Source organism: Leuresthes tenuis, unplaced genomic scaffold (assembly GCF_036924035.1).
Source record: "Leuresthes tenuis unplaced genomic scaffold, fLeuTen1.0.hap1 SCAF_18, whole genome shotgun sequence".
In the NCBI taxonomy this organism is placed as follows: domain Eukaryota; kingdom Metazoa; phylum Chordata; class Actinopteri; order Atheriniformes; family Atherinopsidae; genus Leuresthes; species Leuresthes tenuis.
This window is the reverse complement of record NW_027325372.1, coordinates 13,481,586-13,508,434: the sequence shown is the minus strand read 5'-3', so window position 1 is coordinate 13,508,434 and position 26,849 is coordinate 13,481,586. Positions and strand designations below refer to the sequence as shown.

The 26,849-nt window shown below is 42.7% G+C and overlaps 1 protein-coding gene across 3 annotated transcripts; it reads right to left on the bottom strand.

Annotated features, from left to right (window-relative positions):
• Positions 1-853: 853 nt before the first annotated feature.
• Positions 854-26,849, bottom strand: spire1a (spire-type actin nucleation factor 1a). 3 transcript variants are annotated; one of them, XM_072370000.1, is made up of 19 exons: positions 26,352-26,849; positions 22,663-22,694; positions 15,233-15,502; positions 12,885-13,010; positions 11,646-11,717; positions 11,390-11,554; positions 11,182-11,268; positions 10,646-10,775; positions 9,099-9,146; positions 8,674-8,825; positions 8,465-8,546; positions 8,167-8,309; positions 6,691-6,714; positions 5,069-5,098; positions 4,165-4,302; positions 4,012-4,082; positions 3,015-3,042; positions 2,695-2,858; positions 854-2,619 (listed from the first exon to the last, which is right to left on the bottom strand). In XM_072370000.1, exons 1-19 carry the CDS (start codon positions 26,695-26,697, stop codon positions 2,349-2,351), a joined length of 2,379 nt encoding a protein of 792 aa, XP_072226101.1. In that variant the 5' UTR covers positions 26,698-26,849; the 3' UTR covers positions 854-2,348. The 3 variants fall into 3 exon arrangements, with proteins under 3 accessions (XP_072226101.1, XP_072226102.1, XP_072226103.1); XM_072370001.1 differs by lacking the exon at positions 6,691-6,714; XM_072370002.1 differs by lacking the exons at positions 5,069-5,098; positions 6,691-6,714 and having other exon boundaries at positions 26,352-26,848.

Genomic DNA, 26,849 nt, shown 5'->3' with positions numbered 1-26,849 from the left:
ATAGCATAAATTGATTATTATGTGCTCTTTTGTAAAAGGCTTGTGTTAATCATAGGAAATCTAAATAATGGCTCGTCGCTCTCATGTTCATTTTCCAAGATTGTTAGCTTTTTATATAGCTTGTTATATCTTCATTTGTAAGTCGCTTTGGATAAAAGCGTCTGCTAAATACATAAACATAAGACCCTTTGGTTCATGGTTATGGAAGTGGTTCAGAAATAAGAAAACACAAATATTCATTTCCATTTCCTTGGCTGAAAGGAACCTCACAAAGTGATGCTCGGAGTGGTTTTAAGAGGTTTACAGGTTGTGTCATATGAGACGGCCCGTTGTCAGTCTGCATCTTTATCATCTTCATACCCATATTAATGTGATAGATTGAGTTTGAAAACAATGCAGCCAGCAGTGAAACATGTCAAGAGATCCTGTCATCTTTGGATTCTTCTTGTGGTAGAGATCAAATATATGCTATAGCTTTGAAATATAAAATGTTGCTATGAAAAACTTGTGTTGAACAGCTTTTATAGATTTTTGAGCAGTTTTCTCTATAATTACTTATGTACCGGACAATTTAAAAAAATGCATAACCTAGCGCAGGACAATTAAGTAAACATTGTTGCATATGTGTGATGAGAGTGTTTGCACACGTTACATCAACTTCTACATCAACCTGAACCTGGCAGTAATATAATCCGCCTGCAATATCAATATAAGACCGCCAGGTGGCAGTAAGCATGCAGGTGATTTGTTTTATGCGCCTCTTGCGCCCTCTACTGTCCAAACAGTCTCTCCACACACTGAGCGCTTTGTGCTTTTGCCCATTTGTGAAACATTTGTGAAATTGAACACTAAGTGCTGAACCATGATTTTATTATAATTTCCTTGATGAAAACAAACAGATACACAGTACAGCATGCACACATTCCTAACGGAGGTCAGAAATAAAACTGGTCAGATGGACTGTTTCAGTGGAACATGGCGTCCTTGTTTTTAACAGGCTGGTTAGACTTTGTGGTCCTCTGGTAGCAACTGTTAGAAAATACACTGGTTGTGTAAGACACAGAGGAGGAGATCAACTGTTTATAAAGCATAACAAATGGCAAGTCTACATTCAACTCTGCAGAGTGTTTTAAGCCACCATCGCCTCCTTTGAAACAACCGGCAGCCATTCACACACATTTTCGATCATAAAGAACCCTGGAAAATGGCACTGAAAAATGTCTATTTTAATAATTATGGTTATTATCACTATCATGTAAGATAGAATCCCAACATAAACAATAAATTGGACAAGTAAAAGTGCTATTTTTGACAAAGGAGCCTATTAACAAACTGAGGAATTTATAAACTGTACAACAGAAATCAAATCTTTATGGTACACCCACAGAAACATAACATTAATAAACCAGATTTTTCACTCAAGAGGCAGAATTCTTAAAACAATGTGAAACTAAAGCTCGACTTTAAGTCGTTTTTTTCTTTATATTAAATTTAATTTCGGAACAGTTAAGATATACAGCATGTACACATTCACGTCTGTGCTTCTGCTGTTCACTTTGGAGCACAGAGGGGGCAAGAAAGCAGATCTTAGATGACCCTAAAATGTACCCCATTGAAGTTTATAACACATATTTACAAATGGTCCGTTACTACAAAGGCATTCCAAGAAAGATATTACATTTTGGCACCAGGCACAGGACTGAATATGCATTTTAACTGGTAAAACTAAAAACCCGACCCTGAAAAATAATTAGACCCTCAACGCGTTGCCTCAGCGGCGGGAGACAACACCGTAGATGCATTCAGTTTGGGCAGGAGTTTAAAGATGTAACGTTTGGCATAATTGTTGCTGGAAGGAGAAGAAAGGGGGCAGGCAGCGATCTACCCGAGCACACCTGATAGGAGGCGCTACAGTGCATTTCTGTCAAAAGACAATCGGTTATTCTTCCTGAGTGCGAGAAGTAAACAGGAGCTAGAAAACTTATAGATAGCAAACATTGATTGGGCCTTTGTTCTATTTACATGATATCTTTACACTTTCAGCTCTCTGTTTCACCTGATCCCACCTTCGTGTCAACCCCTGGTTCACAATGGCGAGCAGCTTATTTTATCCAACATACCCTGAATAGTTGCTGCCACCTACAGGGAAATAGCAGCGACCAGCCTTGACAAGTTATGACCAATGATAGCAACCTTTCCTGACTTTAGGATGAGATGAACTAGTTTCATGTCAGCTACTGATTTTTGTTCTAACATTTGCTGTGAAGCTGTCCATGTCAAAACAGGTGGGATTTTCTTCATTGAAAGACTAAGCCCCCAGTGAAGCTTTAATCAAAGTGCAGAGGGTTCTACGCCTCTTTGATGGTGCGTTCAGAGGACCTGAAGTTGCCCGAGCTGGACGATGACACGTAGAAGGATTGGGTTTTGCGGTTAAGACGGGCGCGCTTGGTGGCCACGCACAGGCTGCGCTTGCTGGAGGAGATGATCTCAGTGATGAACTTTTTGCAGTCCACACAGACCTCCATGGTGACCCAGTCCTCCGTCAGTTCTTTGGGCAGCTCTGGCTCATCCTGTGACCGCCCCTCTTTGCTGTTACTACTGCTGCTGTGCTTGGAAAACCTGAAGACAAGGAAAAGGATTAAATCAGATATCCAGACACTCTGGGTTTTCTGGGTAATTCTGCAATAAACCTACTTGTAAACACTCCTGCGTAGGCTGTGTCGGCTGTGTCCAGAACCAAATGGATGCTTCCCTGTCTCAGCAGAGGCAGGTGCTGCACCAGCATCATCTTTAGCCATGGCACTGGGACCCAGAGAGTAGATGGGCAGAGTGGAATAGGGCTTAGACGGCAGCCGCATCTGACGTAAAAAAATTTAAATATTAAAGATAAAATAACCAAAGCCGCTTTTGCACTTTATGGAGCACCAATTGAGATTTAAATAATCATCAAACACGTGTCAAGAGTGCCGACAAACTCTAAAATGAGCGTTCAAAAGAGTTCGCAGTAGACGTACCTTTTTAGAGCACTGGGAGCAAACCGGCCTGGAAAAGATAAGAAATTAACTGTTAAATTGGGCGTTGCTGAACTGATGGTGAACTTCAAACTCCACTCCACTAATTTGACATTCAATATAACATATTATGATAAAACAGAGCCAAACCATCCATCATTTCTTCATTCCACACATTCCTCCTCTTGTTGAATCCCAACAGCAACATTTCCCATAATAAAACCAGATGTGGGACAGATAAGCTAATTCAACTTTCAGTCACCAGACTTACTGGCATCTTTCGATTTTCTGCATCCCAACATTGCCACACGTCATCCCTCGAGATAACGCTGTAGATTTTTCCCTCCCTCCCTCAAATGAAAACAAGCTGCAGTTCATACTACAAATAGGACCCTGCTGTCCGACAGCCCCTTTTAAAAGGGTAACTCCTCGTTCACAATCCACGTGCAGATGTGTCCCAACTCTTGGCTCGCACTGCACTTTTATACCAAAGACAATGACTTTGCCCCGAACCGACCAACTGTTCAATCCTGAAGTGACTCGAGAAACTCTTTAACTATTGTTTCACAAACTGTTTAGGCATGACCAGATTGAATGACGTGCCTGCGAGCATCATTTACAAGCCATATTGACAGGCTAATGAATTTAAGCCATATGCCGATTGTATGAAGTCAAGACCGTAATTTTGCCATTTATATCTTTTTTGATTTATGAGCACAATTTTCACACATTTTGTTGGATTTTAAATAGAACTACTTGCAACACCTTAAAAGTTTGTCAAACATATTTCATTTGGACATTAAAACTATGTTAAATAGCAAACATGAAGATTATTTTCTGTTAACAACATTATGCACCAAACGTTTTTTTGTGATGTTAAACATTTCATCCTAAACAACAGTAGAGCTAAGTAGTGGTTTGTAAATTCCTGAAACCTATCAAATCATTAGTCGAATTCACCCTTAAGTTGAGCAGTTTTAGGTCAAGTGTCTGAAATTACCTTTTGCAGAACTGGCAGGTGTAGGCCCAGGTGAAGAGGGAGAACTTTTTGGTCCGACATGAAAAGCACAGCTAGAGAGGGAGAAAAGGGAGGTGGGAAAGATTCATATCATCCGACGCATTCGTGTGAAAAGCAAAGATTTGCAGACTCTACCTTTCCTTTCTTGAGAGCGTTGTAGACCTCTTTGTATTGCTGAAACTTCTCCAGCTCGGCTTTGACGAGAACCTGCCGGATGTGCATCACCTCCTCCACCGTCAGAGCCAGGCACTCCACTGGATAACAGAACTCCTCCTGCAGGACACACGCATCACATTAGCGAACCAAGCGCACGTACACACACACACACACACACACACACACACGAGTGCATCCTTGTGAAGCGGCAATAAGTGACGGCACCCGATTGCAAGTCTGAGCAACACCGTGTTAATGAAGCTGAATGCAAAAGAAAAGCATCCACAACACAACCACTTCACCCAAAGACCAAACATGCAGTGATGCAGTGATGGTGGAGGCACCCCCCCCCTTCTCAATGAATGATGAATCCACAGACACTGTGACGATGAAAGGAGATGCAGAACCTCCAGGTTATGCACAGCTGCCACGTTGGCGGTGCCAAACATTTGACAAATGATACTTTTTATTCACGTTTTCTTTTTCTTTGGTTTTTGGGCACAAGCCGAAGATCAACAACAGCCGTTTTCTGTTCAATTTGACTTATTAACCAATCTGTAAGCGCCGACATGTTGCACACTGAAGCCACACCTGGAGATCTGCAAGTCCCACGTGACACAAGTGAACTTTTCTCAGGACTGTTCCTCGCTGATGAGCTGCAGCTGGGAATGTTTACAGAACATTTCTCCTGCCTCCTGCACCTCCAGACCCTCCCCTAACCCGTTTGATGTTACATCACAGGCCGTGCATTCACACAAACAGGCGTGACACAAAGTCCCATTCATGTGGAACTAGTCAATTGAGTTACACAGTATTCTGGATGATTTCCCCACAAAGTGCTTTTGATGGTGAAATTTGATGAAATGCAGTAGCAGTGACATACCGTGCCCTGAGCACCACTGGCTGCTTCCACCTGACCAGCAGACAGAGGGAGGATGACATTCAAGCTGAGACAGGAGCTTATACTCAAACAAGCTAATCACATGCAGTATGTCTGGTCAAATTTAATATCAGAATTCCATCCATTAAGGGATATTTTCAGAGTCTGTTTTGAAACAATTTTCAGTCAACTTTGTTATACGTTACAACAACAAGTCTAAAGGAAATATACAAAAACAGAAGGCCGCGTTTAGCACCGTTATGTAGAAATGCCAAACTTAAGTTTCACAACCCCCGAATCAGAAAAAGTTGGGATGGTATTGAAACTGCAAATAAAACAAAGGGAAGTTACTCTCACCTTTGACCTTCATTTAAATACAGACGCTATGAAATCCTTTTTTCACCCCCCGATCGACTTCATTTTATTAGTCAATACTGATCTATTTTTGCTTTTCAGGCCTCCGACACATTTTGAAAATGTCAAACTTTCAGCCCTTTGCAGTTTTGCCGTTTGTTCTCACAACGCCTAAAAGCTGATGTGGCTTTGGGGACTCAAAGCAGGTAAGCTTCGAGCTTCAACCGTGCAGGGGTCACTGCAGGGGGGGCTGCAGGCACCTTCTTCCTCCTCAGGTCAAGTGTCTGTGAGGCGCCCAGAAAATGGCTTTACGTTGATGAAAAATACATGAACATTTTTTCAAAAAGATGTCATTTTGAAGGCAGCGTATGTCGCTTTTAATCAATATCTGTATTAATACTGCCATGACAGAAGACTAAATTAGCACTGATATAACCCAATGACATCACATGAACACACTGTGGGATGATCCATCCCAGATGCCTCTTTCCTAAAGCAATCCCTCTCACTAATGGTTATATCAGCTTCTAATGAATGAATGAATGATGAAGGAATCCGACATCACTGCTCTCCAGTTTAGGCTCGCATGCTTGACTTTTATGGACTGAAATTCCTTTCGACTCCTTAAATGGTTTGTTGCTATTAAGCGCTGGAGAGGAAGACGCGTGCGAAGTGCATCTGTTGGCAAACTATTACCTCCAAATGACCCGCTTGAAATGACAACATCAAAATTAGATATCTTTTGTTTTCAATTCTATTTTCCACAACAATAGACAACCTTGATATGGAAAGTGTTGCAGGCCTGAAAAGCAGACGTGGACGTACAACAGGGGAAGTTATAGAGATAAAACATGAGATATCATGACTTTGTACTGTTTGCAATGAAAAAGAAGTCAGAGTAAATGTAATAATCATTGCTTTTTTTTTTCTTTTGCATTTGTCCACGACACTTTTACAGAAAAGATGTTTTTCTCTCATTACAGGAAAACATGAAAACAAGTCCCATGATTTTAAAACTCAGCTGACATTGTCCATCTTAAATGGAAGACAGCTGAATGAAGTGGCTGTACTGTTTTTAGCTCCACTGAAGACACGAAGGACTAACAGCCGCTGCCTCATGACTAAGCAGAATCTACATCTATAACTGAAATGTCTCGGCTGGGTGTCTCCCAAAAGAAAAGAAAAGAAAAGAAAGAAAGCAAGAAATGCTACAAAAATGCAAAACTCTTAACACAGAATGGTTGAGACTAAACAGGACGTTGGCGAGTTACCTTGGTGCCGAGCTCGCCTGTCAGCTGCCGCATTAAAAAGAAAAAGACACAACTTCAAGTTTAGTCTTTAGAACATGATGTCTGACCAGTGTAAACATGTTTAATGAGATCAAATATGAGCCATCAGAGGGGAAGGAGAACTGGCTGTTTTATATCAACTAAAAACACTGAGCTTCAAGTGAAAAAAGTTTCAACGAGGCGAATTCCTTTTGATTTGAAAACTGCTTTAGCGCTGCTCAAACAAACCAGAGTACAGGTTTAGCACCTCAGGCCTGGCATTACAAAATCAAGTGGCGAGAATAACCTCATTCCATCCTGTCCCATGGTTTCAATTATATCCCATCAAGCTCACTAGGATCATACGACCGGCGCAGAGCAACTCGGAAAACCAGTGACCTCATCGTAAACAAACAACCGGTCACAGGACTGTTCACCAGTTCAGGTAAAAGCAGTCTCTTGTAATGGGATCCATTCTTCAAAGTTATTTCTGTGCAAAGACTGAAAATCCCAACATGAAGTGATAATTCTCAAAACATTTCAAATCAATGAGAAAAAGTTGGGATGTGTGCAGAAGACACTATAGTTGACAATAGAGTTTTGAACAGTTTTCAACACTTCAACAACAGTTTCAGGCATCCTTTGTTGTCTCTTAATGCTTCATAATGAAGGACAAAATAGTCAGTTTAATGGTCTGTTTTACAACAGAGTCACGTTGCTGTCGTATGCGTCGGGTGGCATCGTTCTGCTGAAATGAGGCAGAAAAGTCACTCATTCCACGCGCAGAAAGGCCCTCGCATACTTACTGCTGATACTGCGTTTTGAATGATGAATTAAACAAGGTACCAAAGCAACGTGATGCTTCACTTCTTTATCTTGAAGAATAATTCTTAAGAACACAGGACGCACCTTCATCTTCACCTCAATCGATCTAAAATAAGTGGGCAGCGTTTCTGGATCTGGTTCATATCCTGAGGACGGTTTAGTGTTCCAGCAATCATGCAGTCATTTCCACTCCAACATGGTCTCCTTTTGTTTAGCACATAGATACGCATGTGGATTATATGCATCTTTGAATATATTGAACATATAGGAAGAAATGCCCCTCAAAAGCTGAAACTTCTCCAAAGTTCTCTGAGGTGATCGTTTTTGGCAAAAATACATTCAATGTATGTCCAAAAAAGAATAAAGAAACACAAAGAATATTGCTCAGTTTCAACACTTCATGGCCTTCTGATTTCATTTACATTTCACAGAGCAATTGTTTTGGTAGAGATGTCTATGTGTATATCGTAAGCCTTTAAATAACCCTCTTTCCTTTCCTTTGGCATATTTCAATCATATCAACTGGAGAGCTTGATCTTGCTGTAATTGTGGGTGTAACATTTTAATAGCCTGCTGGAATGTTAAATGTGTGTCACTTAATTACTAAGACTTTATTAGTCAGTCCAAACTAAATAATCCCCAAATTTAACGTACCAAAGACTTGGAGCTCTGTCTGGATGGTGGCAGAAAAGGGCGGACAGAGGTGGGGGCCTCCTTCTCGATGGAGTGCCGCCTCTGTGGAGACTGACGCTTGTCTGGCTGGGGGGTGGCAGATACAGGCAGGAACTTTGGAGGAGCTGGAGACATACGACATAAAGAAAAAACAATCGTCATGACTGCTACAGAGGGAATACTGATAAATGTGTAACTCGTGTGGACATCCCAGACACATTATTGATGTGTAGAAAATGTGGTATTCCAATATGTAGATTACTGCTGCTGTGGGTGATACCTTTCTTCTCCACAACAGACTCAGGAGATGTGTCCTCCACTAAAGATGTTGACAAGCTGGAGCTGCTCCGTGTGGGCTCCCCCTGTCAACCAGATGGTGCCAAATAGTAACTTTAACAACTTTGAATGTTGCACAGTCAAATAAAGTCCAGTTCTGTGCAGTTATGTGGACAAACATGTTGCGTGAGCAGAGGGAGCTGGAAATCTTACCTCTGATTCGGAGCTGTCCAGTTCAGCCAGAGTGGGTGCTCTGAGCAGCCTCTTCCTCTGGCTCAGTGGCTGCCCTCCTTGATTGGCTCCCGATTGGCCACTGGACAGGGACTGGGTGCTGCCAGCCAGCTTCCTCGGTGCATCAGGAGTGTCTGTTGGCCAAAGATGGATCAGTCAGCTAAGGGGTGAGGATACCACTCGTTGTCATAGCTATGAGCAGAGTTTATGTTATTACAAGTGAAATCAGCATGAACGTATTTAACAGCAAACTCCAGTGTGAACAATAGCTGTCTCTGTGTTTGTACAAAGCACCACAGAGGCCCCAATCGGATGCTTATGTTACATACTTTAACCATGCTGATTAAATTGAACAATTTGTGACAACGCCAAGTTCACCATGAGATGCTGCTCGATGTTCAATTTACCTGAACTCCGGAACAAGTCCTGAGGAGTGCTGATGCTTTTCCCTGCACCTGCACAGACATTAGGGGTACGTAACCTTTAACCTTTAGCACGCATTGGAAATACATTCATTCCTACTGTTACACTGGGAGGACTTGACAGCAACAAGCATCTATAAGGCCAGGTGTGAATTACATGGATGCTGTGTTGTCAGGTTTAAATAAGCTGTGTATAGCTGAAAGTACAGAGGGAGAGGAATGTGAAGGGAAGGGCCACAGAAGCAATGGGTGCAGCCACGGCGCAAAAGGTTATTCTCATCATCACCCTGCGAACCGTCACGCCACAGTCTAACCAATTCAGTTGTCTTTGAGGTAAGCTGCTGACAGCGGGGTTATGCAATTTTTCATGTTTGTCAGTGAGAGCGGATTAAAGTGACCAGCAGGGCAGAATAGCTGCAGCGGCAGCGTGGAGATTTCCCTTCAACTTGACCACAGTGAGCCCACCTCGTGCTATATTTTGAATTAGGGCATCACCATTCGTGACTTTCCAAAACCCTTTCATGCCTATTCAAAGCGCAGACTGCCCATAAAACTGCCTCTCTCGTGAAAAATGAGTGAAAACCTACATTAAGCCGCACAGTGCTGACCCATCTTTTCCTTCAGGATCTTAGGTGTCTATATCATAACAGCCAGTGAGAGACAGTGCTGTCACACACACACACTTGTAACTGAAAAACAAAGTACTCAAATCAGGGACAAGCAGGGGCTAACTAAAAATAGCCTGGAATGACACACACACATTATGTTAACACAATAGGCACCGTGAACTTTACCTGATGAGTCAAAACTGCAAGACATGCTCAGAGGTCGCATGACTGAATGATTTGCCCATATTTGGAGAAATAAAACAAAATGGAGGCAAACAAAAAAGGAGAAAAAAGTTCAAATGAATGAAGTGAAGTCAAAGTGATTCAGTAAAACAGAACACGGCAAACTCGGATTCTCTTACTCAACTGTACAACCTCTAATATGTATGATTATGCAACAACAGAACCGTGTCGGCCTCTTATAGCCATTAACAGAAGAATCATTGTGCGAGCTGCACAGAACACTTAATACTATGGACTGACAAACCTTTTTTTTCTTAATCTCATAAAGCCTTTAATGGTCTAATTAAGAATATATGACTGCTACATGCCTTGCTTTAAAAAAAAAAAAAAAATTTCATAAACTGGGATGTCAACTAAGCTCAGACAGGACATTTATCAGGAACAGCTGCTTTAACTCAGGAAGGGAAACAACTAAAGGTTCAGCCCCACAGCTGAAGGATCCTTGTTTTAACACTCCGACACTTCTGATTAAGTGAACAGATCTGGGTCGTTACGAGTAGTCCTGATGGCTGCAGTTCAGACAGGTTAAAGGTTTTTGTCCTGAGAGGATGTGTTAGATTCCAAGCAGGCATGCGGTAGAACAGCTGTGCGTTACATCCAGGCCAAGCTTGCACAGGAATTACCACTTTATGTTCATTTCTGTTACAAGGCTGGGAATATTTCTGTGTGTGAGAGTCTCACCGAGGCGATGCCTGCGGATCATATCTGGTGAAACGGGCCTCAACTTCCTCTCAGCTTTGATGTCCTCCAACAGTCGCTCGTGAAGGCTCCGGGGCCGCGGAGGGTGAGGTTTGAGTTTACGGGCCGCCACCTGTCGGGTACAACACCAACAGAGGGCACTTAGCTGCCATAGATAGACAGATAAATACTTTATTGATCTCCAAGGAAATTTGTGGACTCGGACATCAGTAAAAAGCAAAAAACGTGCGCGATTTGTTACCGCTTTAAGTCATCCCACTACTCTGTTACAGTGACTTTAAATGATGATGGCCGTGAATGTGTCACCGTGTTCCTCGTCATTCACATCCAGTCATCGGACATTCACGGCACCGTTTATGACAGCGTGGAAACAAAACGACCAACGATTCATGTCAGTGACAAAACGTTTTTTTCACAGCTGATCTAAATGTGCGTGCTGATCACCGACAAAACAGTGAGGCGAGTGTATTACAACAGGCGGCTAAGAGGGATGACTGGTGCTGCTCTGAGATACTTACAGGGTTCAGAGGTGGTCGAGATCTGATGAAGTCGAGAATGATCTCATGTGCGCTCTTCTTTAACCGCGGAGGAATGTCTCCGTTCACCTGCAACGATTTTGGTCAATTTGATGATTAAAAAAAAACATCTCCTGTTCAGACAGTAAACGGGCAGAAAACAGGAAGCATTATGCCACAGAAATAATGGCTGTTTAATGTCGCCCCTCACCATGACTTTTCGCAGCTTGTAACGTTTGGAGCGGATGTCGTCCATGAGCATTTCGTACGGTGTCAGCTGGTATTCTATGGGCAGTGGGTTGTACTGACGCTCCTGAACCTTCTTCAACTTGACACCGTGTCGTAGATCTCGCATCACCTGAACCCAGAAGCGTGCCTATAACGGAATGGAAGTAATAGAACACTTTATTCATTGTCATGGTTCAAATCGAGTGGTGCTTGGTGGAGGAAGCAGATCGTTTTCTTACCCAATCTGCGTTTTGCAGCTCGTCGAGGTCTTTAACGGGCGCCCGACTGTCACCTTCCATCTTCCGAAGGTTCTGGTAAAACAAACGTGGAGTCAGGAAAGAAAACATGTCATGATATGCAATATGTGCAACAGCTTTCCCAGTACTGGCTGAAAGTCCGCTGAGGTCATAGGCAAATGGTCTAGATCATCATGGACTGGCAGTTTATCAAATCAATGAATGTTTCACATGAGCATGTCGATAGCCATCTCATCCCGTGTCGACAGCCAGCCAGAGGAAATAAAATAATTCAATAGTCAGCTAATGACTGCAATTAATGCACGACTCCTGAGTTATTTCTGCAGAGGATAGTAACAGTTAAAACGTCAAAGACAGCCTTTATTGTCGACCAACTAAATATATGCGTCATTTTCATCTGACCTCTTTTTCCAGGCAAAAAAAACAAAAAAAAAAAACAAATAAGTCCAACAAAACAAACTGGTGCGCGATTACAAGAAAGGAAGAAGATAAAAAAACGCTGCAGTGAAAATAACTGAAAGAAAAACCGACTAACCTAATTTGTGAGCATGTGTGATATTTGGTTCCATGTAGGGAAACTTGGAAACAATTATCCAATGATAATCTGGTGCAACAGCAGCTTCCCTGTGGCCCAGCGGTCCGACCCCCTGCCAGTAAGCTCCTTAAATTGCTGTAACAAGGTTAAACTAGATTCTATGACCATATATTATATACGATCGCTTGTGACAACTGTGTCAATTCCCCTCCATTTGCTCCCACTTCCACGGCTCATGACAGATCACGTCCGTGCAGAATGAAATGCAACAAAGTGCCGCAGTTGAGCTCTCAGCAGGCCTAACAAGAGGAGACTCTCACAGTTTCAGTCGTTCTGTACCACAGCTGCTCTGCAAGTGCGTCGTTTCCAGGCGCCACTGTGCAATTTCATTTACAGAGCAATTAAAAAAATCTGTTAGTCTGAGCACAGTTTTCCATTTTCCTAATGTCTCCTTTATTTATGAACATTTTCCTCAGTTTGTGACGTTGACAAGTACCCGACTTCGGCCAACGCGACGTGAATAAAAGTGATCAAAAGTGTGCCCAGAACACATTTTTTAATCAATCATTCATAAATAATGAATGTGTCACGGTAAGACACAACAGACATGTCAGAAAGTGAGCATGTTTCACCCACTTTGGTCTCGGTTAACTGGATTTATCGGCACCTTGTGGACGTTTTCTTACCTCCTTGGCGCTCTTGATTTTTTCCAGAAATGTGCAGAGCTCCCTGCTCTCGGCATAGAGAGCCCGACACACGGCCTGGTAATGGTTAGGGGCGTCTGATGGGCTGGGCAGGTGGGAAGAGCAGATCTGTAGAGGTGAAAAATGGAAGGATTGGATTATATATTGGCACTTATGGTACAACTAATAATTCCCCTCAGTAGCCAGGTTCTGCTGAAGGAGTCGCCCAGCTGAATGAACGGTGGGCAAAGGGGGACGTTTTTCCTTCATGGCTTCTTTCTCTGAGGGGGAGAGTTTTTATTTTTCTGTACATGTGGTTCTGGTGACCTACATGTTAAGTCACGTTTAATTGATTTATTTCTGTGTAAGATGTTTTGAAGATGTTTTGAATCCATCATTAACTTTTTCTCCCCTCGTTCACCTGTGTTGAAAAGGCATTGCTCTTCGTTTTATCCAGTAATGTCCTTTTTTAACTATGTTTTGAAAAGTGATGTGAATCAAAGTGTTTTACATATGCCATTACTACAGTTATAGCACACTGCAATAGATAAAGTAGGTTTTCATTGTTTTTTTTAAGTGTTCTGACCAATAACAGGACAGAAATGAACAATCTTAACAATATTCTTTCCATATTTTCTGCTAAATATAAAACTGTGTTCATGAGGCTGTGACCCTCAGTGTGCTTATGTGCCAATAATGCAGCCTATGAGCACAAAGTAATGTTAAAAATCAGAATATTGGAATGGCAAAAAGAAATTTTAATTAAAAAAAAAATGCAATCTTTTGGTAGGCTGGATCGAATGTCAGGGCTTCACGAGGGCCAGCGTCCCCCTTTGGGAAGCATAAGTGGAAAATGTTTCAAAGTAACACATCCTGTATCTGAGATATTTCACCCTCGACTAAAGTTAAGCGCTCTGAAATGGCTGAAAACACAAAACCGTGAACCTGATGGTCCAGTTGGAGCAACACCACCCGACTAGCATCGCCCAAACACCATTTCAAAGTGTACGGTATGAGCGGCTGTAATGACAACAATAAAAGCTTCCTTCCAGATGGATGTGTAGTCTAAATGTGTCGAGTGGAACAAAAGAAGGAACCAGACCAATTGCATATTTTTGTGTTCATCTTAAGGGCTTGGCTCCGATGACTCAGAAAATGCTGTCTTCATGGGAACGTCAGCACATAAAATGACACCTGAGAAGTGAAAGTCGTCACTAACGTGAGGCAAGTATCGCCGCGTCAGTGCTTTCCATTGCTTGTACCAAAAATGATCCAAACAAAGCTTAATATATCAGAAAAGAATTAAAAGGAACTCTGTGAGTTGATTTAGGGAAAAAGAAAACACAATATCTGTGAAAGTTACAGTTAAAATTTTTGGTGTTAAACTGATCCAACTTTTATCTGAGACCCTCTGAGTAATAAGCACAGATCAACATGAAAATGGGCGTCGGCTTCAATCTAAGCACCAGACTGACAGCTTTGGTGAAAAGGGCTCATATAACCAGTTCTCAGTTCACTTCCAGCCTCTAACAAGTTCTGTCATCTTGTTCTTTAGCTTCAAGTCCCGCTGAACCTTCACCAACCTGACCCGATGCTGTCTGACAGAGCGTAAGGTAGGGAGGAGGTCAAGCTGGGAACTGGGAAATTATCTTCTCACTCAGCCATGTCACAGCAAGGTCAAGGTTTACACCCCAGTGAATACTTGTTGTAGGGAATTATAAGCCAGGGTAGGCGCCCGCTGCCGCCGAACAGGCCTTACATTAGTGTTCCCACTGAGCTCTTTATATGGAGGGAACGGGCTGTGACGATTTCCAAGCCTATTCCCCAAATACCAGCGTGTTTACACGACTTTAATTACCCTCTTGTTTAGAAGCTACTTAGGGAATTTACAGTGAGACGGGCCCCATAGGGAGAATGTGCATCTATTTTAGTGATTTATCATGTGCAGCTACACTGCTGACAAACTTAATGTTAGCAAAAAAATTAAGTGGGCTAAAAGGTACGTCCATAACGGCAGCTTAAGATGATCAGGACATAGAAGGAAATACTCAAAGCAAAAAAAATTATTTACACCTAACATAGCTTTTTTTTTTTTTGAATTATTATACAATTTCAATGGTTTGAGTAATCAGACGAACAAAGAAGCGTGACACAAACACAGCAGTGAATCATCTGGGTTAGTGCGGGGAGAAAATTTCTATGGAAAATAGAAAAATATTTCTGAATGACTCATACTTGATGCAAATATTAGTTCATGCTGTACTTGGCACAAAGTACAGTATCTTTAATTATCTTCTGAGAACTCCTCTCCTGTGGTACCTTCCAAAAATGAACCGCCCCGTGCAACCTACCACGAGGATGTCTCGGTAGCTCTGGACGCCGCTGATCGTGCCGGCCGGTGTGACGGAGACGAGCTCCTCCTCTCCCTCGTCCTCCTCGCACTCGTCCTCTTCCTCTGTGGCCTCGTAGCCCTCGTCGGGACAGGGATCGCACTCCGTTTCTTCGGCGTTGGTCATCATGTCAATCAGGCGTTCCAGTGGAGGGCTGAGCTCTCGCTCTTCGTTCTCTTTGAGGCCATAATCCAGAGCTTTGTAGATCATGACACCCAGTGAGTCGATAACCTGCAGAAGATGTTATTATTGTGATATCATTATAGTGAACGCTGGAGGGGAAACCAATTTTACAGGCTTTATGTAAAATTTAAATAAATAAAAATAGAAAAACACTGGCGTTCTGCCTTTAAAATACATTATTATCATGTTATTACCAGATTTACACTTTACAATGACTTTAATAACTGTGTTTACACACAGTTTTAAAAGCCCCCCCCCTTATTGTTGAATATACCAACAATACAATCTTTCCAGCACACCCTCATGGAACAGTTTCACCGTCCCTCTGTCTTGGTGAAGCAAACAACCCCATCTACAACTAAGTGAATTCACCTAAACAGATAAGATAGTTCATGTCCCCAAACCAAATGAGAAACGAGGCCACCGTGTTCCTGCAAACAGCGTGATTATTACCGCACTTAGTTTATCAGCGCTTTGCCCCATCTGACCCGTGATTCTGTAGCCTGTTTAAACTCATTTTAATGTCTCCAACTACGACGGGAACAAAGCGGGGCTTTCTCTTCAGCACGCCGTGGCATCTCTTCTGCGGACAACTTAATCTAACCGAGTAAGCCGAGCTAAAAATGCTGCACACAGCCCTGGACTTTGGAAACATCAGGTAAAAAAATATATAAATAAATGTTTTAAAAACCATGTACTTATGCTTTTCATGCGGCCATTTCGTAAAACGGCACAGAAATTCCCAGTATACCTGCATTACTTCCTTTCCAGAGGCACATTGTTGAAGAAGGGAGGTGCCCAAACAAAACATTGTTGGCGTGGGTAGTGTTGGCTGGCTGGGTTTGGTGCCAGAGCACCTGCCAGGAGACCGAGTGCAGCACGCAGAAACAACAAGGTGTTAACTGACAGGTTCAAGCTCAATGACTACAGCAACTGAGAAAAAAAAAATATTCATCACAGATATCATGAGACAGAGACCCAGGGTTAGGATCACTTGGATACTTGTTTTCTCACAGCTCTGATAAAAACATCAAACTGTTTCTTTTGATACTTTGATGAGTAAATTCATCTTAACAATCAAGTTAGCTCGACTTCTTGAAGGAAGAGATAATCCACCGGTTTAAAGTTTAAGCTGTAATATGCCATGATCATTACAAGTTACCCAGTTATCCTCTGTATTAAGCTGCAGACACAATCCAGCATAGACTGAATTCAATAAACTCCTGCCTGAATCTACACGTGTCCGAACAAAGTTGGCTGATCCATCAGATGTTCAGACACTTGAAACTCTGGGAAATGGATTTTTAATCACAAAAAAAAAAAACTGAATAAACCAGAGCAACTTTATTCATTCATCGATTTATCTTGTCAAAGGACTCAACAGCACAACGGTTCTTATCCAAAAAGATCACCGACACTGGGATGGATGGATGACTTTGAACAGTTTATATACAACTCTATTATATGGAATATTTCCCACATACCAGCTTGTGTAAAACACACAGCTTGTTAAGAAATCTAGAACAGCTGCTTAGACTGTGCACACAGAAGTGATCACAGATCACAGAAAATCCTATCAGTTATCTGATCAGTTATCTTGCAGGTACAGTTAAAACAAAATGACCAACAATGACTTAAGTGGTGCTCTTTCAGGGCAAAGATCAGTCTAATTTTAGACTGTTATCATTTATCCACCATCTCTGTGAGTGGCAGATAGTCCTGTTCCGGGGCCAAAACAAATATCCTACTCCTTAGTGTCTTATTATATAACATTATAATCCATCAGTCGGACATCATGCCCTGTAGTGAGCAGAGAGATGAGGGAAGGCTATTGTGACGGACAGCGAAGGGGATTTAAACTATGAGGATGTATGGCAAAAATTGCAACACTGGCAGCTCTTAAACAGAGTCAGTTATGGTTTCAATTTAATTTCCAAGCGAACACAAAAATGGGTCGTGATAATTAACTCGTATTGCTTCATCTGTAGCTACCGCTATGTGCATCATTGATTAAAGTGCTCAGAGGAAACTTGGTCAAGTTAATAACGATCAAAGCACTTTCCAGCATAAATCAGTTTGGACTTATTCATTCCAAACATGAGTGACAGCTAAAGTGACAGCTGTGCCTTGAGTAACTCCACCAGTATCACTGTGTTGCCACAGCTTCTGTGAAGGGATAAACCAGAAGGAATGAGGAAGAACCCTCTCTCTCTCCGACAACCAGCCAGACCGAAAGGCAGAGCAGGAAAAAGGAAAAACACGGGTTTATTTTCCAATTACGCATCACAATCTCATTTGAAGACTTGTGACTCAGTGGAATGAGGCAGGGAGGCGAGGCAGAGGAGGGTGAGAGGAGGGGGAACAAGCATGCGGATAATAAGTTGAGAAAGAAAGCCAGAAAACCAACTGCTGGGCTTTAAAGGCATGAGCTAAAATCTTTAGTGGAAAACCGCATAATGAAACTATGCTCCCTCCAGGAGGGGTGGATGCCCGCCGCTGTGTTGGAAAAACACGCGTTTCCGATCAGTGAGGTCTTAGCCAACCACAGGTAGAGCAGGACATCGCCTACGTTTCTAAATACATCTTGGGAAATGCAGCAGGATGAGTCACGGAGAATCTATTCGGCCTCAGTGCTGAGACAAGGCATAACAGTTTACTGAGCACGCAAAGTTCACAAACAGTCTGAGCTGCACACAAATGCCCATTCACAAAATAGTGGAGTGTCCCTCAAAGATTACCAGTCTCCCAGTTTAAAATGACATCATGGTCTTGGGAAAGGATTCTTTTTTCCTCCTACGCTGGGTTTTATTTTAGAGAATCTCCACTGACCGCATCAGAGATCTCATCTTGAGAATCCGTGACAAATATTAAGGGAGTTTTCTACTCGCGAACAACACCTGGAGGTGCAGATGTGGCCTTTAAGGCCTCACTCACAGGTTTCATGTCAACCCTTCGGCTTCAAGGAACCTGCCAGAGTCGGCATACGCTCGGTCTCCCTGATCAAACAGCTTAGGCGTGCACATGAGTTTGCAGCTTGTGGAGCTTCAGGCCCAAAAAAAAACACGTATGACCGTGTGTTTTTAAGTGTAATTTATTTGCAATACAATCATTTGGAAGTTAAATACAGATATTTAAATATATATTGTGGCTTTACTGTATTTTTCCACAATGGAGGCACTAAAACATAACGAGATGCAAGTCAAACTATCTCAGTCTCAACAGGACTATGTTGAAAAAAAAAAAAAAGATGAACCAAGTGGCATAAAGAAGGGTGTGAATCTCTCACTTAGAAGATGATCTCATACGTATCTAGATACCTGAGGTAAAGGGACAAAACATCTTTACATGGAATGATTCCAAGTGATTCAGTCCAAAATAGTTCTTAGCATTTGTTTAACCTTGATATTCATTTTTCATTCTAAATGACATTTTTTTTTTATAAATTTGGCATTGGTTAGCTACCTTCAAATAGAAATAAAAAAGAAAGGAAAATGTATTTGACTCTACTTGTGCATCACTGAGCAAACGTTGTAGCCACGCCCATGCATGGACAGGACAGTGTGCACATCTGCAGAGTCCTAATAAGTGTGTGCACGTGGAAAGCACGTTCCTGATCCTGCACGGATGTGATATGAAGGCGCTGTGAAGACGCTCTTTAAGCTGCCCTGATAGTGGCCAACAAACAAACCCCGCAAGCACGCACTTTATGGCTGCATGCCGGTGTTCTGACATCAGAGATGTGATGTGTAAAAACATCATTGGTGTTTAGTGCCGTTATGTGTTTAAATGTGACTACTATGGCAAAATAATCCCAGTGAAGCGGAATAAGGGAACAATAGCTCTGCCACTAAAACCCTTTTTATACAACACTTTTCCGATAGGTTTAAAAGTAAAAACACTTGTTATTTGAAAGAGAGCTCCTTGCAGAATACAGCGACTGCTGACATACAGTTTCCACAACATTTTCTTGCCTCTGCAGTTAAAACCCAAGGCATCGGAGTAGCCTTTGAGTTCACAAAGCCGTCAAATGAGCGGCCTTCAGCATTTGCTGCAGTAGTAGAGTAAAGCCATCACAACACAGACGGTTACATAACCACAGCTAAATCTAGAGGGCTTCCACTGCAGGAGCGGATGCTCAGCCTCCTCCAGGCTGCCGCATCGCTATGGTAGTTCACAGTGGGACGGAGCACTGTGCTGCTCTTTCGTAACTTCTGGTCAGAAACTGCTGAGGCCTGAGAACACGTCTCTGCTGACGTTTCATGTCATCGTTTCCACAGAACGGTGCGATGCTGCTGCCATGAAAGCCGGCGCAGCGAATGAAAAAAAGGACGAAATAAGAATTCTTTAATAGATGAAGCTCCACCTGGGCAACAAACATCACAAACACAGAGCAGAAAGAAAAAAAAAGCACCGTCTGGTTAATTTCCCTTCTGCCAAGAGTCACCAGCAGAAAAACGACAAAGTTGGGTTTGACCTAACTGACCACAACTTTACGGTAGCAGTTTAACGCAGGATTAAGAAGATGTTTCATACATATCTTCAGCATTGGCAAAAAAAAGAATAGAATAACCCGACTTAAATCGTTCTACAAGTTGAATAATTGGATTCCAGTGACTTTGTGCCTTTGTATAGGTTGAAATATAACCCCTGGGAACTGTGACGTTAACCACTTTAAGCAGAGTTGTCAGAGTCGGATAAATCTATCGAATGATTTGGTTAAAAGCAGGGTGTAACATAATGAGGTCACTGGTTTGCATGCAGGGCTCAACAGGAGGGCCAGACGGTGGATGAATGTGGGGAAATTAAATATTGAAATCCTCATAAATATGACCGAATATAACGTGTGGATTCAGTGTCTTCTTCTCAGAATGTGCAGTCTGACATCAGAGCTGACAAGCGTGACAGACAGTCTTTGTGGTGGCAGAGCTCACAGACTGGTGACTGGCAGGAAGCCTCCACGTGCACACACATGCAGCCCCTGTTCAACCAGCTGCAGCGCTGTATACCTCTTAGTTACATAGTGTTCACTTAGTTTGTGCCAAGCAGCTAAATTAACTCGACTGTGAAAGAGGCTGCTGCTGCCGTGTTGTTCAAGAGTTGCACCTTAGATGAGATAAATAGGTCTTTGATTGAACACTTTTTAGTTCGATACAATTTGCAGTGAGAGAAAATAACTTAATGACTCACTCCAAACTCAGTCCACTGGGATCCATTTCAAAATCCAGGGCTTTGCCTCGAGTGTGATGCTGGAAAACTAATCAACTTGGCATCAAATTGAGTTATAGGAACCTCAGCAGTTCTGGCAAACTTGAGTGCCTGTAATAGGATACTAGAACTAATCTCACCTTAATCTTCAACCGAGGACAAACTAGGTTAAGCTAGGCTACAACAGAAGGTGCATAGTACAACAGTACACACTTTTTCCTAATGAGGATATAAACAAAAGCGGGCCTAACATATGAGTAGTTTTAGCGTCAGTAAAAACCTCTGTCGCTATTTGACATAAATTTTTCTAACACGGCATCTTAAATATCTGTGAGGGAGAGTGGGTCAAGTCCACACAAGCCAGTGATTAGTTCCAAAAAGGCACCCGTCTGATTCACTTTCACCAGAGGCCGAGACATGTCAAACAAACGAGGCCAAACACGAGGGACACGGGACGGCCAACGGTGCGGGAGCGAAGCTGTGTGTGAGCAGAGAGGGCGATGCCATGTGTGCGGCTGCACGCTCTTCATTTTCCCAACGATCTCAAGAAGTTAGTGTCAAGGGAAAGAAAGCACAAGGAGGGAATTTATAATCCTAGTTACTGCTGACAGCCTTTGACAAATTAAATTACACGAAGCAAAGAAATACAAATCAATCAAAAGAACTACAAAAAGACAAAAGTCTGCATCTCTGTGGGGCTCAACTAAAGCACAGATACTGAAAGCTAACTTAAGCGTGCCAAAATGTTGAGTTACGTCGTATTTTTAACAGTAATAATGATAACAATAATCAGGGATCAGATAGCTCAACCGAGCGCGTTATGATGATTCTTTCATTTTCATGAATTTTTATGCAACGTGTCCACTATGTCTGGTACAGAGTTGCACAGTAGCACCGCTTAAAAAGCCAATGGATCATCAAAATTTTCATGCTAAGCTGTCAAAATTCAGACGGGACACACTGACCACCAGACAGGCCAACATTGTCACTGCATTTTCAAGCACAAGTGGTCGGTTTAAGTAATAAAAAAAGAGACTTAAACCGGCTCGAATGGAGAAGTCACAAAGGTTCTGGCTTATGATGCCTGCGCCTAAGTTCTCAATAAATGGCACTGAAAAACAAACATGTTTTCTTAAACCCATTGTGTGTCCCCAGGGTTTCAACCACAACCGTCTGGACGGTTATGCTAATGCTACTTAGATAGCCACTGAACAATATGTTGTTCTCAGGGAACAAAACAAACACACCCCCGTTAGTGCGACGCAGTCTTTGCATCACGCGAGGAGCACAGATGCCGTTTTCAACAAAGTCAAGCAAAAAAAAAAAACTGTTCAGCTGTGAGATTTCATCCATCCCGACTGTCAGCTGGGCTGAAAGAATTCTACTTTAAAACAAAGTCGGGCTGAAACGCACGCATACTGTGCATGGCTGGGATCACATGAACGACAAGGCAAACAGGAAGGACCGTCTGACTGCTCGGAGATGACAGAGGACTGTGTGTAATTAGAGTATGTACACATAAAGAAGCTCTGGGGAACTTCTCCTCCAACACTGCACGGTGTACCTTGCTTGGCCAAACAGACCAGAGCCACGTGTCCTTGAGAGGTTTAAGGGGTTGATGTTTGACAGAATAGCAAAAAAGAAAGAAAGAAAGAAATAATGCATTCATGAACAAACACAGTATGCACACGCCCACTCACTCATACATTAATGCATCACAGGTCAGGGTCTAATCGCTGGAGAAAGACAACAAAACAAAAAAACAAATCCCTCAAATACACAGTGGATACGCCAGCATATTTGTGGCATACTTGCTCAATAACAGCGTTGGTGACGGGCGAACTATGGAAAAACAAATTGGGAAATATTTTTCCTACATACAACATAAGTGAAAGGAGGAGTAAGAAAACCGCTGTTATAGTTAGTTATGCTGGTAGGCAACAGCCTGCAAAAAATTCCACCAGCGTTTTCTTCCTGAAATGAACTTGAGTGATTGAACTCACCTCCAATGACGTGGGAGCCGACTGGTACGTATCTGTAATGGCAGAGCAGAGGGGGAGAGTTTTATTGCATGTGCAGTTGGTCGTAACAAACAGCAAGGCAGACGCGCCTTTTGAATCATTCTTGGGAGCATATTTAACAGTTGTGCAAGTCATTTGGAAGCGACAACAAGAGAGAAAGCACACATAGTTACACACAGTTACAGGACATCAAATATTTATAGGAACGTGTTAGGCGGTGAGAAAGGAAACCAGTTAATGCCACACAGAAGGGAAGGAGCACTGCGATCACTCAACAGCACAACGTTGCTGCTAAACCAGCGAGTAAATAAATCATTATGTTTTCTATGCAGACATGGAACGCTGCGCAACGCCTGGGGTGTCAAAACTTTCCCACTTGGAGTGTAATAGTAAAACGATTGTCCTTTCACGCTGAAGCGAGACATTTAACCTTTGCCCTTTCCGTGGAAAATCTTTTTGGAATTAAAAGCACCAGACTTTCCTCAAAGCATTGGGTCTGAGGCGCAACATTACCTATTGGTGTTAAAGAAAAAAGAAAAAGATGCGTAAATAGGTGAGAAAAAACTCTTACATAATCTGTCACAAAACAGATCTTATCTTATCCCTTCTGATAAAGCTGGGCCTCAAGAATTTCATGCAAAAGTACACAGAGTTAAATCTGTTTCCCGCACTGATCGTCCACATATTCCTTGTTACCCGGGTAACTCTCCAGCACGGTTGACTGGTTAGCATTTGTGTTAAGTTAACTGATTACTTTGGATTAAATGTCTTTAAATGTTTGTTTTTATATTCACTAATATACAGTAATCTTGCAAGAAGGATGAAAACTTAGACAATGGAGACTTTAGGAAGAAAAAGAAAGAAAAATCCCATGTAACAGATGGTCACCAGAGATAACGAACTGAACGAGGGATAAATGCTACTAAAAGTAAGCTCACGGATGAAAGTACGCAACGGGTGATGAGGCGACAGACTTTAACACCAGTCCAGAGTGTAAAATAAGGTCACTTCATATAAATAACAGACTCTGGCAATGTAAGCAATCGTTCTGAAAACTCATTTTGGTGCCCTTTTTATTCCAAGCTGAACAACTAAATGACATGGTGAGAAAATTTAGTAAAAAAAATAAGCTCCTACAATACAAAATTATAGTGTAGGTAACAAAAAAAAAAAAAACAGTTAATGGATGGGAGACATTCTTCCATCTGCAGTCTTCTGGGAAACAGTGGTTCCTTTGTTAGTCCCAGCTGAGGAGGCGGTTCGGCCGGGGCCATTACCTCTGCCAGGGCAGGTCAGCTTTAGTGTTGGGAGCAGCCTACCTGACTGGCCCATTCAAAAGAGCATCACAGAGAGTCGTATACAAACGGGCACGCTGCTAAACATATTCTCTAATTAAATTTCCACAGTTGATCCGCTGGCTTATAATCTAATATATAACTACAAGAGAAAATGCTCCGTTTTTTTTTTGTTTTTTTTCCCCCACAAACTTCCGTACTGGGAGTATGAAAGTCAGGGGAAATAACTTCTTCCATCTCCTCACAAAGTGGCCGTGAGCCCGTTCTCTCACATGCCTCGTGTAATGATCTGAGGGCAGAAGGAGCCTCTTAGATCAAATCACCCAAAAATAACCCCTGGCTCATACTTTGCACTGCTTCTCCATCTGATTCTGTTTGCTGTGCATCAGAAAAATAAACAAACTCCTTGTGTGCCGCACCGGTTGGTAGACGACCACGGCAGCAGGGTAGTGCTTAGTGTTGGTGGTCTGGGAAGTGGCCAAATCATGCCACCTTGTCACTGACTCATGTGTGCGCCATATGACGGTTGCATAAGCATTGATTTTCTCTGGATTAGAAACCTCCTATACCAGCCTCTGCAGCAACGAGTGGCTTAATACGTCTCACATCTTTCTCATCACTGGGCCTAATAAGAATCAGGACAGGACCCAAGCCGTCCCAAAATACCTCAGCCACTAGCCAGAGAAGCAGCAAAGAACTCTCCCCTCAATCTCCAAACTCACCAACACTCAAGCCTCACAAATCTGTGCATCCAATCATCACACTTTGTTCTATTTTTGGAGGTGCAAAGACGCCCAGCGACACTCACTGAATCGGTTTATTCTGTGAAATTCGGTGCCACAGCAAACTTCACTGAGAGGCTGAATGAGCTGAGATGAAGCTGAGGTGGACTGGACTGTGGGGAAGGAGAGGTAAGAAGTACCGGAGGACAAAATCAGGATAATGGGGCTTGCGTGTCTCTTAGCGATCGAGAACTTAACCTCAGGGCCAAAGGCTGTGCTGGCAGATACACCTCGTCCTCCCACACCCTGCTTTATTTCACAGGTATAATTGGAATGCGGTTTAAAAGGCCAAAAGGCTTTCACGCATTGTGCTCACCTGTCTGCACACCTGGGCTTTGAAAAGGGAATGTGCTTCAAAACACTGTGCATAAAAGAAGCTCGGCTGTTGGTTTCAGTACATAAGAGGTCCATAGGTTTCCAATTCTGATGTCCAAACATGGTCATGAAACCCCAAAAAAACCTAGTAGTTTGCAGTCAATGACTGTTTACAGCTTGCGTCCTGCCAGTAAATCAATGCTTAGTTACCTTAAAGGAGAGCACATTGTAATTCACTAGAGCCAGAGCGCTGTCTTAACTGATCTCAAGGACAACCAGGTAAACAGCTGCCGGGTTACTTTCATTACTAATTAACTGCTTCATCCATACAAAACAGTGTCATCTTAAGAACACCTCTGCGTTTAAAGCCCAAAAGAAAAAGGCCCATATCTTGTTTTCTAAAGGGGAAAGAAATTCTGATATTTGACATGATAAATTCTAGAAAGAAGTTCCAACTTGTTTCTTCTTAATATTCTGCATATGTCATCTGTCACATCAGCTCTGATCAGTTGGAACAGAGATGCAGGACACCAAAATCTAGTGTAGATTTATCTTTCTTTTTTTTAAAAAACTGTATCCAGCCAATGAGTTTGAGCATGTGCACAGTTTTGCTTATCCAACCATAAGTAACTATGAGTTGGAGGTCTCTGCCAGGTGAACACAGTCCATCCTCCACCTCCTATCTGCATGTATAGGAGTTATGTGACTAATCTGTCCCTGGCTTATCGTCAGTTTCTCACCGTTTGTCTCGATGCAGGCAGAAATTGCTTTGCTCTGGCCTGGACCCAAGTTGCTCTGCGTTTTTTAAATGATCACGTGGTTTTGGCGTTTTTTAAACCACTTAAACTGACCGCTATAGGCTTACAGCAGCCTTACTGAACAGAGCCTTGCTTGTGCACCTCATGGAGTTAAGCAGTAACATGAATCCCGTCTGTTATGTAAATATCAGATTCTGCTGTGAGAACAAATCGTGTCAATAACTGATAATGCAGCTTTCTTAGGTCTTGCAGAATGCCAGCAGCGATGCGGTGATCTATGGCGTATTATTAACAACCGCGTCGGGCGCTTGTCAACAAATTCGCCACATGGCTGGGAGCAGGCTGCCACAACAATATGGCCTCTGTGTGAGGATGCTCCAGTTGTTTGGCCCGTGGGGGATGTGGCGGAAAATTGTAGACAGACAGTTTTGAGATTCAGTCTATGCATTTAGCTGCGCGGTCACTCGACCCGGACTCGGAGAAAATGCGAACACCTGCCTCGTTTCGGTTCGTTTAGTTACCTGTGCAGCCTTCAAAGTGCAATCTGATAGTCCCGTCTCTGCTGATCCTCACGTTCGCGGGTCCCTCAATCCTCCTCGTACAGTCCTCTGCTGAGGCACCCGCAGACTTCAAGCCTTTCCTCCTGTGTTTTTGCGCCAAAGTCCGACAACACTGATAGCACACCGCCCATGCCTGTTCCTCGTTTATCGGCTGGCTGTACAGGGAAAGGATTTCTTCTAGGGATACGTCCTCGGCTCCTTCGCCGCAGTCCATGTTGACGTCTCCGGCGTTCAAATCCGCGGCGAAATTCCGGAGAATGGTCGGCGAAGTCAACATCTCGTCGTCTGCCCCCGGTCGCTTTGCCATTCTCAGACCATCTTAATGTCATACCATGAAAAGAAAAACAGTCCGTCAGTTCATTACATAGTCCGGTGCTCTGTTGGCTGGCCTCTGTCCTGTGATTCAGTGCACAGCGGTGTGGCAGAGGAGCACTAACGGCTCAGTTTGAGCTACAGCTT

Excerpts from the sequence above, each read along its gene's own strand:
- spire1a (XM_072370000.1), bottom strand. The coding sequence starts at position 26,697 with ATGGCAAAGCGACCGGGGGCAGACGACGAGATGTTGACTTCGCCGACC. Across the intron at positions 22,695-26,351 it reads GCACTTTGAAGGCTGCACAG|ATACGTACCAGTCGGCTCCC; the intron begins GTAACTAAACGA and ends CTGCCATTACAG. Across the intron at positions 11,718-12,884 it reads AAATCAAGAGCGCCAAGGAG|AACCTTCGGAAGATGGAAGG; the intron begins GTAAGAAAACGT and ends TTGTTTTACCAG.